General features: G+C 37.1%; 1 protein-coding gene across 2 annotated transcripts in view; it reads right to left on the bottom strand.

The window, feature by feature from the left end:
- Positions 1–514: 514 nt before the first annotated feature.
- CCDC50 (coiled-coil domain containing 50) overlaps positions 515–14,021 on the bottom strand; it is a 75,738-nt gene continuing 62,231 nt past the window's right edge. For both annotated transcript variants that reach the window (XM_043873911.1, XM_043873910.1), the window contains 3 exons: positions 13,315–13,394; positions 8,907–9,013; positions 515–6,888 (listed from right to left, as the gene is read on the bottom strand). In XM_043873911.1, the coding sequence (XP_043729846.1) occupies positions 6,869–6,888; positions 8,907–9,013; positions 13,315–13,394 (207 nt within the window). In that variant the 3' untranslated portion in view covers positions 515–6,868. The remainder of the gene's footprint in view (positions 6,889–8,906; positions 9,014–13,314; positions 13,395–14,021) is intronic.

Genomic DNA, 14,021 nt, shown 5'->3' with positions numbered 1-14,021 from the left:
TGTACTAGGCATCAATGTACGCTTCCCTGGTAGCTCAGCTGATAAAGAATCTGCCCACAATGCAGGAGGCCCCAGTTCAATTCCTGGTTCAGGAAGATCCCCTGGAGAAGGGGCAGCCTACCCTCTCCAGGATTCTTGGGCTTCCCTGGCACAGCTGGTAAAGAATCTGCCTGCAACGTGGGAGACCTGGGTTTGATCCCAGGGCTGGAAAGATCCCCTGGAGGAGGGCATGGCAACCCACTCCAGTATCCAGTATACTTGCCTGCAGAATCCCCATGGACTGAGGATCCTGGCAGGCTACAGTCCATGCAGTCACATAGAGTCGGACACACTGAGTGACTAACAGCACACAGGCATCAGTATAATGTTATATACCGTTACAGTAACCAGTATAAGAGAAAAAGCTACTGTTGTTAAATATTTTAGGGTTAACTTTATAAAGAAAAAACAAATGAATGTTCACAGAACTCCCCAAGTCCTTGAATGCAGTAAAAAAAACATGAGACAGAGACCATTGATGTAACAAATGAGTGACTTTATTAAGAGAAAATGACAAGGTTGGTGTTTGCCACCAACCATTCAGGAAAACAAGCACACAGACTTATACAATACTTTGGTTTAAAAATTATTCATAATATCAATGTTAAACCTGATGTTAAAGAAATCAAATGGGAAGCGAGGTGTAAAAAATGAAACACTGAAACACAAGCTTGCATAGATGAACAGATGGAGATGTGTAAGCGGCACTGAAGGAGGCTTGAGTGCTGGTCAGACATCGCCACCTCAGCTGCCCAAGACACAAGGACGTCTCCAGGACCGTGTTTCTCACTTCCCCCAAAGGCGTCATGAGCAGGAATGTGTGCTGCATGAAGGTGAACCGAAATAGTCTGTTTCCATAAGCCTCGTCCAGAAGGATGCACACACACCTGCCAGGACCCAATATCCGCCACCTTTAAGGCATCCACAGTGTCTCTCAGTTTCATTAATCTCTAGACAGGCATGTGATTTGAGGTGGCCTCCTCTTTTTCTGAACTGAGGCCAGTAACTCTATTCCATTAAGGTTCTGTTCAATTCTGTGAAATTCAAAGCTGCCTTTCCCCTAGGGCTTGGCTACAAACTGTTAAGTGCTTGGGATAACATCTCACTTGTTTAAACATCCACATTCTAAATGTCAAAGGGCTTTTTACCAAAGCATCCAAAACCTTTTGGGCACTGTGCAGTTATTAATCTCTCTCTCTCAAGAGCGTACTTTCCCAAATTTTGAGACAAATGACAGCACACCTCAAACTTCCTAAGCGACTTGATTCATATGAAAAACTCCTGTACTTTATAATTCAGCACCCATCAAAATACAACAGTGTGTTGGGATGGATTCTTCTAAAGGACAACTGCATTTACAGAGAATTCTCACTTTGGAATATCATTTTTATATCCTATCATCTCATAATACTTCATGAACAAATACTACTTTGCTTTCAAGAGGCAGGTGGAAAATACAGTTATAGCTGGGAAATGGCATTTGGCTTTCAGTTGATGGCAAACCTTAAGTTATAGCCTACAGGGATCCCAGCGACTAATTCAATGAGAAATTTAAAAAATTCTAACATCAAAAACCTTCCCATTATATTTAACAGCTAGGAACTATTTTAGCAATTATGGTCCGAAACTCAGGGCAACAAAAGCTTCTCCCAAGCATATGAGGTGTAACAGTATATCCTCTCAACTCTCTCTTCGCTGTCCTTAACCCTTGCTCTTTTGTGAAGGAAATGTCACTCAGACCCTGTCTTTCAATTCTTCCATTCTTTCTATATGAACCTCTGCAATGAGTCATGGGGCACCAAGGTACACAATTAACTCTGTCCTTATCTGAAACGCTGAAATCAGCTCAGCGCCGGCTCCTCAGGCTATGCAAATTTACTCAAAAGTGAGAGAAACATTTTCTAGTTTGCTGAGAATACACAAAAACATTTAAGTCTATTAGGAACATATTTCTAGGCAGTGTTCACAAATATTTAAGGGCAGAGTGATCTTTAGGACCAGACATTTCCACAAATCAACATGATTACTTAGATGACACTGTATTACTCTGTGGCATCAAATGCAAGCCTAAAAAACCACTCTGGTGTCTTCCCTACCCTAGAAAAGATTTTCTGATTTTCTCTTGAAAGTAATAAAACAGAAACACTTTTCATATCAACAAATCTGCCATTTGAGTAAATGTCTCTGTTTTGTTTGGTTTTTCTCCTTTTTTGTTAACGTCTGTATGCATTTCAATACACAAGAGTGTTAGCAACATTTTTACAGAATAACTGACTTCACTGCGTAACAGAACCTTTGGAAACATCTTCTACACAAACACCATAGGAAATGAAGACAGTCAACTCTCAACTATTCAGGAAGTGATCACCTGAAGAATAAGCTCAGGAAATTCTCACTCTCCGACCACCAGCCTTTCTGATCACGCCACTGCTCATTCAGACCGAGAGGCAATCTGAAATGAAATGGCACACCTGTCACTGTCTGTCACCCACAGCTCGGTGGGAGGAGGTCCAAAACGTCCGATGACACGGATGTTTGGGGCTCACCTGTGAATTTGATACCTCAATGGAGAGTTGACAGTCACTCCTCTAAGGAAATACAGTACACTGATCTTGGTCAGAATCAAACTAATTTAAGGCAATACTGCTCCTCACACACGTTGCTGACATAAGTGTAAGTCTCATAAGAGAAGTGACTCTGTAGAAGTGAGGGTTTCCTTCTTTACCCTTCCCTTCTTGACTTCTCTAGAAATAAATCTACCATTTCTAATGAGAGTTAAACGGCAGGAGCAACAGCAGCCTCAAGTCTTCCCTTTGATGATCTTATGTACCACCAGGGATGAAAGAGACTCTTTCTGGAGATCCCTGGGTGAGACTGAGCCCTGCGCATCACCATCAGGACAGTCTCCATGTGCGTCTCCCTGCCCAGCTGACCTACGATAGACGAGGGAGGAAAAAGATCCTGTCACCAGTAAGACCAGCAGTTATGGCTTTCAGACACAGGCACCGCCAGACAGAAGGAAAAATGGGATCACTTTATCTAATCACTCCTCTGACTCTGAGCTGTAAGCAATAAATAGACAAAGTATTATTAAAAATGTTCGTTTTGTTTTTTTTTTGCTCAAACACCTGGTTTTGATTTTTGTATGTTTGGTTCTAAAAAACTGATGTTACCAGGATAGTACACACTATGTAACAGTGAAATCTATTGTAGAAAGGGTTCCCTTTCTACATTAAAGTCCCCAACACAAAGCAAAGGGAAACAAGCCTTTGAGAGCACGTTCTGTTTTATCCTCAGTTCTTCAGAAAGCTGCTTACATGGCAGTCTCGTGCTTTTAGTAGGCTGAGGATATTACAATCACTACAGTTACCTTTCAAGAAAATCAACACTGAATAAATGAATAATCTCCCCCAATGTGGTTTTTATATAAAGGCAACACTCATTAAAAATCAAGGTCCTAAAATGTTAACCACTCTTGTGGTAAATTGAATGCACCATATTATAGCAGGGGTTTCTAAAGAGCAATTTGGCACAAGACAAAATTTGGAGAATATCTGACAGCATTAAAGAAAAATAATTATCAGTTAAACATTAGTTTTATACTGAAAAGTCCCGACATTGTGCGAAAGGTATGGACAAAGTCAGCAATGGATTTATTCATCATCCAGGTCTGCTGCAGGCCAGGCAAAGAAAAGGGGAAAACAGGTTCTGTTCCTAATTTTCTCAATTGAGTTCAGTGGAGCACAAGGCCCAAGGTCTCGCTTTTTGGAATATGTTGATCTAGATCCAAGTGGCCACTGCTATTCTTGAAAGGTTTTCCTCTTGGGAGCATCTATCCATATCTTTTCTACTTCAGATGTTTCCCTATGATCAAAACCCATGAAGTCTTTTCTGCAGTTCATCTGCTGCTGGTTATTGTAAATTCACTTGATAAATATTAAGTCACTGTGTGCAAACTCACATCCTAAAAATCTCAGTGTCATTTTAAAGCATATGAAGCAACCATCCAGTCACCCAATAAAATTATGTCTAACAACAATTTGACAATACAGTCATATTTTTTTCCAACTCAGAACATTTAAACTGACCCTTTTCTAACCTTGCTTCCAGGTGATTACTTACAAAAAGTTAGGTTGGGGTGATGGGGTGTCCTTGTCCAGCAGCCTCATGATAAGGCTCCACGGCACACTGTGCTCATTTGGTAACACTGATGTTAATGGGGTCTGGCCCCTGGGAGAACAGAGGTATGGAAACAGGGAGATTTTCCAAGGCCAGAAGGATTACTTTATATCACAACATTAAAGCATAATACACTGTGGATCTAAAAATTAAACTGCATGTGTTCCAGCAATAGGAAAAGAAATAAAATAAATGCTTCCATATTTATATAAAAATGACAAGTGGAAAGCAGAGAACACAGTGAAGATGTTTGGCAGTTTCTTAAAATAAAGTGCTAGTTGCCTCTAAATGGGGCTTCTCAGGTGGCGCAGTGGTAAAGAATCCACCTGCAATGCAGGAGACCCACGTTCGATCCCTGGGTTGGAAAGATCCCCTGGAGTAAGAAATGGCAACCCACTTCAGTATTCTTGCCTGGAATATTCCATGGACACACACAGTTGCTTCTATAGTCTCAAAATTAACAATAATTAACAATTACACTATTTGAATGAGCATAAGAGGAATTCAACTGGTTGTTTGATATGTCTTCTTATTCACAGGGAAAGAATTACTCTGATACTCCTTAAAAAGTGTTTGCTTTACAAAAAAAAAAATTAAATTAAATTAAAATATTTTAAAACTCTCATCTTTTAAAAACATTAAAAAAAATAATGAATTTTTAATACAGATGTTGAATTGTGTGTAACAAGGGAAATACTACCTTTGGTCACTTACTAACATAGCTGAAACACTAACATCCTGGTTACGTGTAAAGTGACCTGACATTTTTTGAGTAAAATACACCCAGTTAGCATTTTACAGTAATAAATATGATTGCATGAAGTAGTACATGAAAGGATAAATGGAGAATTTGAAAAGAAGAACTGATCATTGTATGAGATAGAAAAATAAACATTTATAAAATAAAAATATGGCAAATGATGTTGCCCATTTGCCTGATTTTCAAATAAAAATACATTGTTTTTCTTTTCTTTAAAGCTACCATAAAAAACTTTTTAAAACATGAAGCAAAATCACAGGGCAGACAAAGAAAAATATAGCATTACCAAGAATCAACAAGGCCTAACCTTTGATATTGAAAACATCCTCTGGAATTTGATTTAAGGCTAGGACCTCCATTTGGTCTCCTCTTGTCTATTTAACTGGAGATTTTTCTTCCTCAGTCATTTCATCTTGGACATGCAAAGTTCTGTTCTTTTCCCTTTCCCTATTTCTCCAAAATGATTACAACCTTAACGGTTTTATTTCTAGATTATTATTTTCTCAAAACTTAACTCTTAAGTATCCTTTACTTAAGTTTATACAATCTAAAAACTATGAAACTAAAGCTATTCCTCAAAATGAAAAACCCAAATCCTCTGAGAAGCTAGTCTAAAAAACTTCATGAATATTGCCCAACTAGAAAGACTATTTCAAAAGATAAGGCAAACAGAAGGCAGTTCCCAGCCAGAAAGGAATGGATTAACAACTTTTTTCTCAAGTATAAATACGCTGAATATACAGCATGACTGATATTTACGTTAACTAACTGGTATGGAAAAAGAAGCATTTCCATGAGGCTAGAAGATTAACAAAAATCCCAGATTTCCTGAAGAGGGGTTTAAGGTCTGGCACAAAGAAATCCAACGCCCATGTGTCACTAACATATGTGCAGGACCAAATACTTGGATGAAGAGCTTCTTTATCAACTTCAAGTCCAATTAATCTGCTTATTGACAGATAACACAAAATATTTTTGAGAAGTTGCCAAGCAATGCTGTTATGTTTTATATGCAAGAGGAAAAATTCAATCTTACAGCCAGAGAAAATGACAGCATCATTACTTATATAAACATCTTTCCAATTCTAATTCCCTTGGCTTTATATGTAAATGTAAAATAAGAGAAGGGATACAAAATTTTTCATCTTTAACTGATCTTGCAAACTTGAGTTAAAACTTCTTAGAATTAAATTTTTGCCAATAAGTACTAAAAAATGGTTCAATGCCCAGAGGCTTCGAATTTTTGCTATTGAGGAGGCAATGGCAGAGACGGTGTTATTGAATGACATCTAGGCCAATTTTCCCAGGAGGGTGTGTAAGGATACATAAAACCTCTACAGTCAGTTACATATTTCAACTGTTCCTTTTTTTTTTCTTTTTAAATACTTTATGGTTGTGATTTTTTTCTTTCCCTGAATAGAAAAAAAAAAAAAGCAAAAGTCTCTTATCTTTTAATATATCATACACTAATGCACCAAAAAGCTATTTCTTATATTCTTTTATTCTGCATTGCATCCAAACATTATGTTTTACTTCAATCACTACCTCCACAAAATCCTAATTGCTAAGTAAAGCCTATTCATTAAATATCAATACCCCATACCTAATGAAAATGGCATTTTATAGCGCTCTTAGATACTACACCCCAGGAAGCATATGCTCCATAGAGATGGCCAATATTCAGAAGCTAGATTTTCTTGTACTGCCCAAGTGATCAGGAATAACCAAAACATTTTAAATGAATGAAAATTATTCATGGTTCAAAAAACACTTGAGGATAAATCTCAGGAATACAAAATAGAGGAAGAAAAAAATAAGCGTGGAATGTGTTCTGTATCATCCAGTAATTTTGCTACAGTGAGTCCATTTTCAAGGCAGATTCCTAGGTTTTTACCGTTTATAATGGAAACCTGAGGAGAGAAGGAAAAAGGAAGAAAAACAATTAAGGAAAAAAATCTCAGAGACACTGTTTTTCTCCCTGTTCAAATAAAACAATGCATTTCAAATGGTTCATGTGTTTTGTTTGTTCTTGGTTGTAAGCATACAAATTGGCTCTCCATATCTGTGGGTTCTCCATCCAGCATGGATTGAAAATATTCAGAAAAAAAACAAAATCCCAGAAAGTTCCAAAAAGCAAAACTTGAATTTGACATATGTTTGAAGTATTCACAGAGCATTTACATTGTATTATGCATTATTAATATAAGTAATCTAGAGATGATTTAAAGTTTAGGGGAGGGGGTACGTAGGTCATGTGAAAATACTATGACATTTTATCTAAGGGGCTTAAGAATCCAGGGATTTTGAGATCCTCCGGAATTCTGGAACCAATCTGCTGCAGAGAGGTACCTAGGGAAACTGTACTTATATTCAGAATCAATGTCTTGGTTTAGTATTATGTATTAAATGTATGGCAAGGACATGAATGCACCCCCTAAAAGTAATGCTTGTATATAATTTGAGAAAGAAATCATGAGTTAAACAAGGGATGCTGAAAAGGTCACCAACTGATGAAAATCATAGTGTATAGGTTGTTCCGATAATGTTCAACTAACCTCATCTTTTTGTCTTATTCTCAACATTGGATAAATGGCAGAATGATAGGGGAACAGGAGAAGGAGAGCTGTTTGTTATTTTTATTTTTAATTGGAGGATAATAAGGAGAGATTAAAAAAAATACAACGTCTGGCAAAATGTGTCCCCCAAAATTCTAATTTAAAGGGTTTGGAGTGGCACCTGTGCATTGGTATCTTGTATATCACTGCAGAAAAGAAAATTTAAGTAAGCTTGGAAAGGTAATCATTAGATTTGGGAAAAGATAATGAAAACATCACCTAAGAAATCTTCAAAAAACATAAAAAATAAAAAACATCAACTAATTAAGACCTAATATTTGTGAAGTCTTTGCAATCTGCTTTCATGTATTTTACTTCTATAATCCTGACAATGCTGACACCATTAAAATCACCTATATTTTTAGATGAGCAAATTAATATAAGAAACTACATTTTCATTATCTCATTTTATGACTGTCATAAAATTACACATTAAGTCAATGCCTATCATTGGTAAAGGAGACAGACCTGATTATTCCTTTTATTTTAAAGATCTGGTCCAACTTAGATCTCATGTTCTTTCTTCATTTTCTTTGCCCCATTTTTCTTCACCCCATTTTTTTTCTGTGTGATGTTTCTGTGATGCGTATGTGTATCTGTGTACTTTAATCTAATTAAGAGAGAGTCATGGGCTGATGGGAAACAATAGCCAGGACAGTAAAAGTCCAAGAGATCTAAATGGGGGACAAAGCCACCCATTAAGAATCTGATAAAAGCTATGAACTCTCCCAGAAGAAAATGCAAATACTGTTGACCCCTGAACAATGCAGGGAGGGTTAGAGACACTGACCCTTCGCATGGCTGAAAATCCACGTACAATTTACAGAGGCCCTCTGTATATTTGTTTGCTGACCCAACCCACATGGATGGTGTAGTACTACAGTATTCATTACAGGAAGAAAAAAAAAATTCCATGTATAAATGGACACTCAAGCGGTTCAAAACTGTGTTGTTCAAAGCTCAACTAAGTGCACACAGAAAATCTTCCATCCAATTTAAGGTGTCTGCTTCCTATTTTTAAATCATTTTTTTGTTTATTTTCTAATAAATGAAGAATAACATAATGATATCCTCCAGTAGATCTTCCCAACCCAGGAGAATCGAACCGCTATCTCCCGTATTACAGGCAGATTCTTCACCAACCGAACTATCAGGGAAGCCCTCTAATAAATGAAGAATAATATAATGATTTCCTCAGAAGAAGACAAACTTATTTTTCCACTCTAGTGATCTATAATATAGCACCTGGCTTTTCCACTATAGCATGGTGATTATTAAAAAAGATTTTACAGCTGAAAATACACTTGTCTTACCTTTATGAGAAGACTCTGACTTTGAGTAGTGACGTGTGGGATTATGCTGGTTTCCAGAAGGAGTGCAATCCAAACCCTCAGCATCGGTCATGGCAGGTGGTGGTGGCCTAAGAAAAGTCAAGATTTAAAGAGCTATTCTACATAGTGATGACTACGATTCTACCCCTCACTGGATCACTTAGAAAACACAGTTTTGGTGGAGATGCAAAGCCAGAATATTTCAGAACCCTCATGGTAGTTCCTAGCCAGTTGTATAACCTTGGATAAATTATTTAACTTGTTTCTTTGTTTTGATGCACATAATTCAATAAAAACAAGTATCTTCTGAGCATCTAATAAGTGTGAGGGCATTGTGCTAATAAGTGTGAGGCACTGGCAGGCTTCCCAGGTGGCTCAGATAGTAAAGTATCTGCCTGCAATGTGGGAGACCTGGGTTCAATCCCTGGGTCAGGAAGATCCCCTGGAGGAAGGAAATGGAAACCCACTCCAGGTTTCTTGCCTGGAGAATCTCATCGACAGAGGAGCCTGGCGGGCTACAGTCCACGAGATCACAAAGAGTCAGCCACGACTGAGCAATTAATACATTTACATTCATTCACTGTGCTAAGGGATAGATAAACAAAGATTCATGAGATATGATCACTGCCATTAATGAGAAATATATTTTGTTTTCGCAGGTTTCATCAAGAAAAAGAGAAAGAAAGGAACAGACAGACGGGGGAAGAAAGTAATTAAGGGAGAGAAGGCTGCAGCTAAGAAGGGAGGGGAGATGGGACATTGGTCCGCACAGAAAATTTAAAGCAAAGTTTGTTTCACCACTAGGTGGCAGAGTAGAGCTTAGAGAAGGAAAGGACAGTTTTATTTTTTTGTTTGTTTGTTTTATTTTTTTTTTATTTTTTTTTTTCCAGTGGGTTTTGTCATACATTGATATGAATCAGCCATGGATTTACATGTATTCGCAATCCCGATCCCCCCTCCCACCTCCCTCTCCACCCGATTCCTCTGGGTCTTCCCAGTGCACCAGAAATACAGAACAGACTTTTGAACTTTGTGGGAGAATGTGAGGGTGGGATATTTCAAAAGAACAGCATGTATACTATCTATGGTGAAACAGATCACCAGCCCAGGTGGGATGCATGAGACAAGTGCTCCGGCCTGGTGCACTGGAAAGGACAGTTTTAATACATGTGCAACTTCATGTCAAAACAAGACAACAGTAAAAAAAAATGGGAAATTTTTAAGACTCCAAACTTTTATTATTTTAATTATATAACATATTTTTGCAGACACGTGGCATTGATAAAGCTGGAAAACAAAATCTCTCATTTTTTTGGTGTTTCCCAAAGGTGTGCTCAAACTGTGTGTTAACAGCATGGAATCATTTGTTTATAAATATTAGAAATTAAATAAGTGTTTTTCTTTCATCATTCACAGACACTTAGAACATTCACCTTTAAAAAGTAACATAAGTCTTGGCAGGTAAAGTTGAGACAAAGCAATCTGACTCTGGAATTAAGAATATTAACTAAAGAAGTAACTTACACTCAAGAAAACAGGATTTGTAATCAGGGTGGCAGGGTCTATATTTTACTCTTTTCATTATCTTCATTAGATGACCAAATACTGGAGAAACGCAAGGCAACTGGCACTGTCAGAAAAACTCTTCACCAAGGAAAGGGATGCTGAGGTGCTGAACAAAGGTTAGGATGCCAACAAATGCTCTAGGATCCCCCCATGAGGATAAACAAATCAGTCTAGGATACCCTCAGTTATCTGGTGTGCTGTTTTATTAATTTTTTGCTTATGTGGAGAACAAATCTTGGGTTAATGCTTCAAGGGGTCCTACCAAATTATTTGTTGCACTGGAGACAGTTATTTCAGTTAGGGGTATTTAAATTCAAAGTTGGAAAAATCTTGTTAACTAATAGTTTGTTTTATAGTTTCTGATGTATTAGGATTACCTGTTTCTAACTGTTCTTATGAAATGATTTATATATTTAAGCTAGTGATAAAACCAAATATACTTCAGAATTCACTCAAAATTCATTTCTTCAAGAAGCCTTCCCAGACACCAGACTAGGTTAAATGTCTCCTTAGGCTCTTCCAATAACCTGCATTTTTCATCCTTAGCATTTAACACAATTATAGTAGTTAGCTGCATAATTGTCTGTTTAGATTATAAATTTCATAAGAGCAAGAAAATTTTTGTTGACTGCCACTTATTCTGGGTCTGGGCAATTATTATGGGGCTCAATAAATACTGGATAAATGAATAAGTGGAGAAAAATATATTTCATATTCATAAGAACACTGTAGGAACCAAATGACATTTATAAAATCCTTAAGTTTTTCTAAGGGAAAAATACAAAAACAAAATACCAAGTAGCATTATTAACACAAAATCCTATAGTTAAAACAGGTTAGAACTTAGGTTAAAACTTTTTCCAATTACAAAGAATTGGAGTTAATTCAGATTGCCAACTAGTTTTCCGTTTTTTAGAGCAGAAGTCTGTAACGGACAATGAAAATGACTTCTAACCATGACTGTTACAAGCTCTACGTGAAAACCTGCTTCCCCTGTACCACTGTTAGTACTACACTGAAGAAAACATCTCGAACTAGCAAGCTCATGTTTCTCAACCCCTGAAACCATCTCTGTCTGTACAAATGGTTAACTCATCTTCCACCATGATTAAATGCGAAGAGGAAACCAGACTAACCTTAACAAAGCACACCTTCTAACATTAGTTGTGCAAGTTATCTATAATAAGATCATAAGCTGTAAGTTTTAACTACGAAAATACAAGTTTCATAAAATTCTTATTCATTTTGCTTTGCCATAGTCTCTCTGCAAAAAGATTTTTTTTAGTATTTTATTTATTAAAAAGATAAAAAAATGTTTATTTTAATAGTTAAAGACAAATATTCGTCTTAAGTCAGAAAACAACTTCAGTTTTACTAGTCATAGGCCACTTTTCACTCATTTACAATGGCCAGTTTTAACACAGGATCATTTGATTATTCGTTCTTTCAATATATCAAATATTTTTAAGAGAACCCATTACATTTCAGAAAGTTGTTTTCAACTTTAATAAATCCTTTAAATAGACATTTCAGGCTGTTCTATCATATGCTGTCAAAAATACTGCTGTTCTAAAAAAGTCCAAGGACTTCAAAGGCTGCAAAATAGAGAACTCTAAGATGATTTTAATTCCCTTTATTTAAAAAAAAAAAGAGGCATAATAAGCAACACCTACCTATTTACCTACTGAGAACAGATTAGTTCTTCTTATTTTACTTGGATGTTGTGCAGGGATATAAATAAAGCTGAACTAAATCTAAAATTTGCTTTAAAAGACATTTGGAATGTGGGTAACTAAAAGCTATAAGAGGAACCAACTGTATACAATTAGACAAACTACACTACTGTGCCCTAAATGTTTTACAATCTGATATAATTTTCTGAAAGGTATTATCTTCTGAAAGCCCATGGGTTTAAAAACAGAGTATGGCTTTTCAAGAACATTAAATATATTATTTAAGGAAATAAGTCTAGTAGTTCAATCATGAACAGTGAGTGACAACAAGAGTGTATATTTTTCAATGTCATAAAACTTACGCTTTAACAATTAGTAAATATATCAATAATCAGGACCAAATTACTGTACAAGGTTTCAATAATTTAGAGTTTTCAAATGTTAGATTTAGTGTTACTTTTGTCTTTTTCTATTTAACATTCTCTCTTCCTCTTCCAAAAAGTTTTTCCTTGAAAAGCAACAGAAAACAATAAAGAAAAAATAAAGGCTGCTTCCCCAAAGACTTAAATGTTGACAATTTGCAGTGGAAAAGTAGCAGTTGCTCCATAACCACCACCCCAGACTGTCTGAGAGAAGTTACAAAGTATACATATGCTGTGGCCACAGCTACCGGCTGTAGAGGGAGAAGGAAGAGTCTGCAATGACTGAAGTGAGTATTTGCCTAGGACACCGAGACTCACACAGAAATGAACTTAGACGTGTGTAAATGTCATGCACACACCAATGTGATCATGGAACTCAGTAAACATTTAAAACCTGAGATTTTACTTAAGAAAATGGTTAATCTCATCCCTTCTTAACTGAGGGCAGTCAATTAGTGACTCCAGAGATAAGAACTGGTCCTAACAAAAAAGTGCATCTCTCCTTACCTCAGCTTCTGTAAAATTCCCCATCTTCCTGACTTGACTTGTTCAACACAATTTAAAACAGAAAACAAAGCTTGAAAATAATCCTGTAAGACTTGATACCACCTCACAACTGCAGATTTCTGGATCTCCTCTCCAAGGAACACACACTCTTTTCAGGCAGCCCATATCTCTTGCTCACCCCAAGGTCAAGATCCTCAGTCCCCTTTCCAGGTGTCATCTTACCGTGCTGGTCTGTCATTCTTGGAACGGTGAGGTTCATCACTCTCTTTTGACTTTGAGTGTGCTGATTTAGCTGTTTTTGGCTAAGGGGGAAAGAAAAAAGACACACACACACAGAAAACAGCAAACAGAGAAAGATTAGATTTATAGATTATCTAAATGATGTCAAACTCTCCTTTCATAATTTTAGGTTACTTACACCTAGCTTAGCAACATAAAATATTTTTAAACACAGTTACTTAGAGACCAAAAAATTATAGTTACGAAACAGTGTTGCAGGTTGTCAGTACAACCAGAGGAGTGGACTAAACCCTCACAAACAGGCTTGACTACAGAGGTGCGCTTGGTCACCCACCAGTAACAAGGCAGCTACACGGCAGCTGACAAGAGCTGTAACGAGCACGACTCTCTCAAGCCTTCCCCTGCCCCACATCCTCTGCTGCAGCTCCTTTATGAAGTGCTTAGATAAAAGTATATGGTGCTCACTCCCGAGTGGTTTTACAGATGTGAAAACCCTCACCACATGGAAGACGTGAACTACCTGATGACCACAAGCACACAGTCTCCAGATCTTTTAAAAATGCTTTCCTGAAACCCACCAGGGAGTTTGGGCCTTTTGAGTACTAGCTGTCCCTGACTGTATATGGAGCCTTACAATAAATGCTAACGCTTTCCTTCACCACAGCCTGGTATATCAGTAGATTTGCTTA

The sequence above is a fragment of the Cervus elaphus genome, chromosome 19 (genome assembly GCF_910594005.1).
Source record: "Cervus elaphus chromosome 19, mCerEla1.1, whole genome shotgun sequence".
NCBI classification, from domain to species: Eukaryota; Metazoa; Chordata; class Mammalia; order Artiodactyla; family Cervidae; genus Cervus; species Cervus elaphus.
Note: the sequence above shows the minus strand (reverse complement) of the source record. Positions and strands in the feature narration are given on the sequence as shown.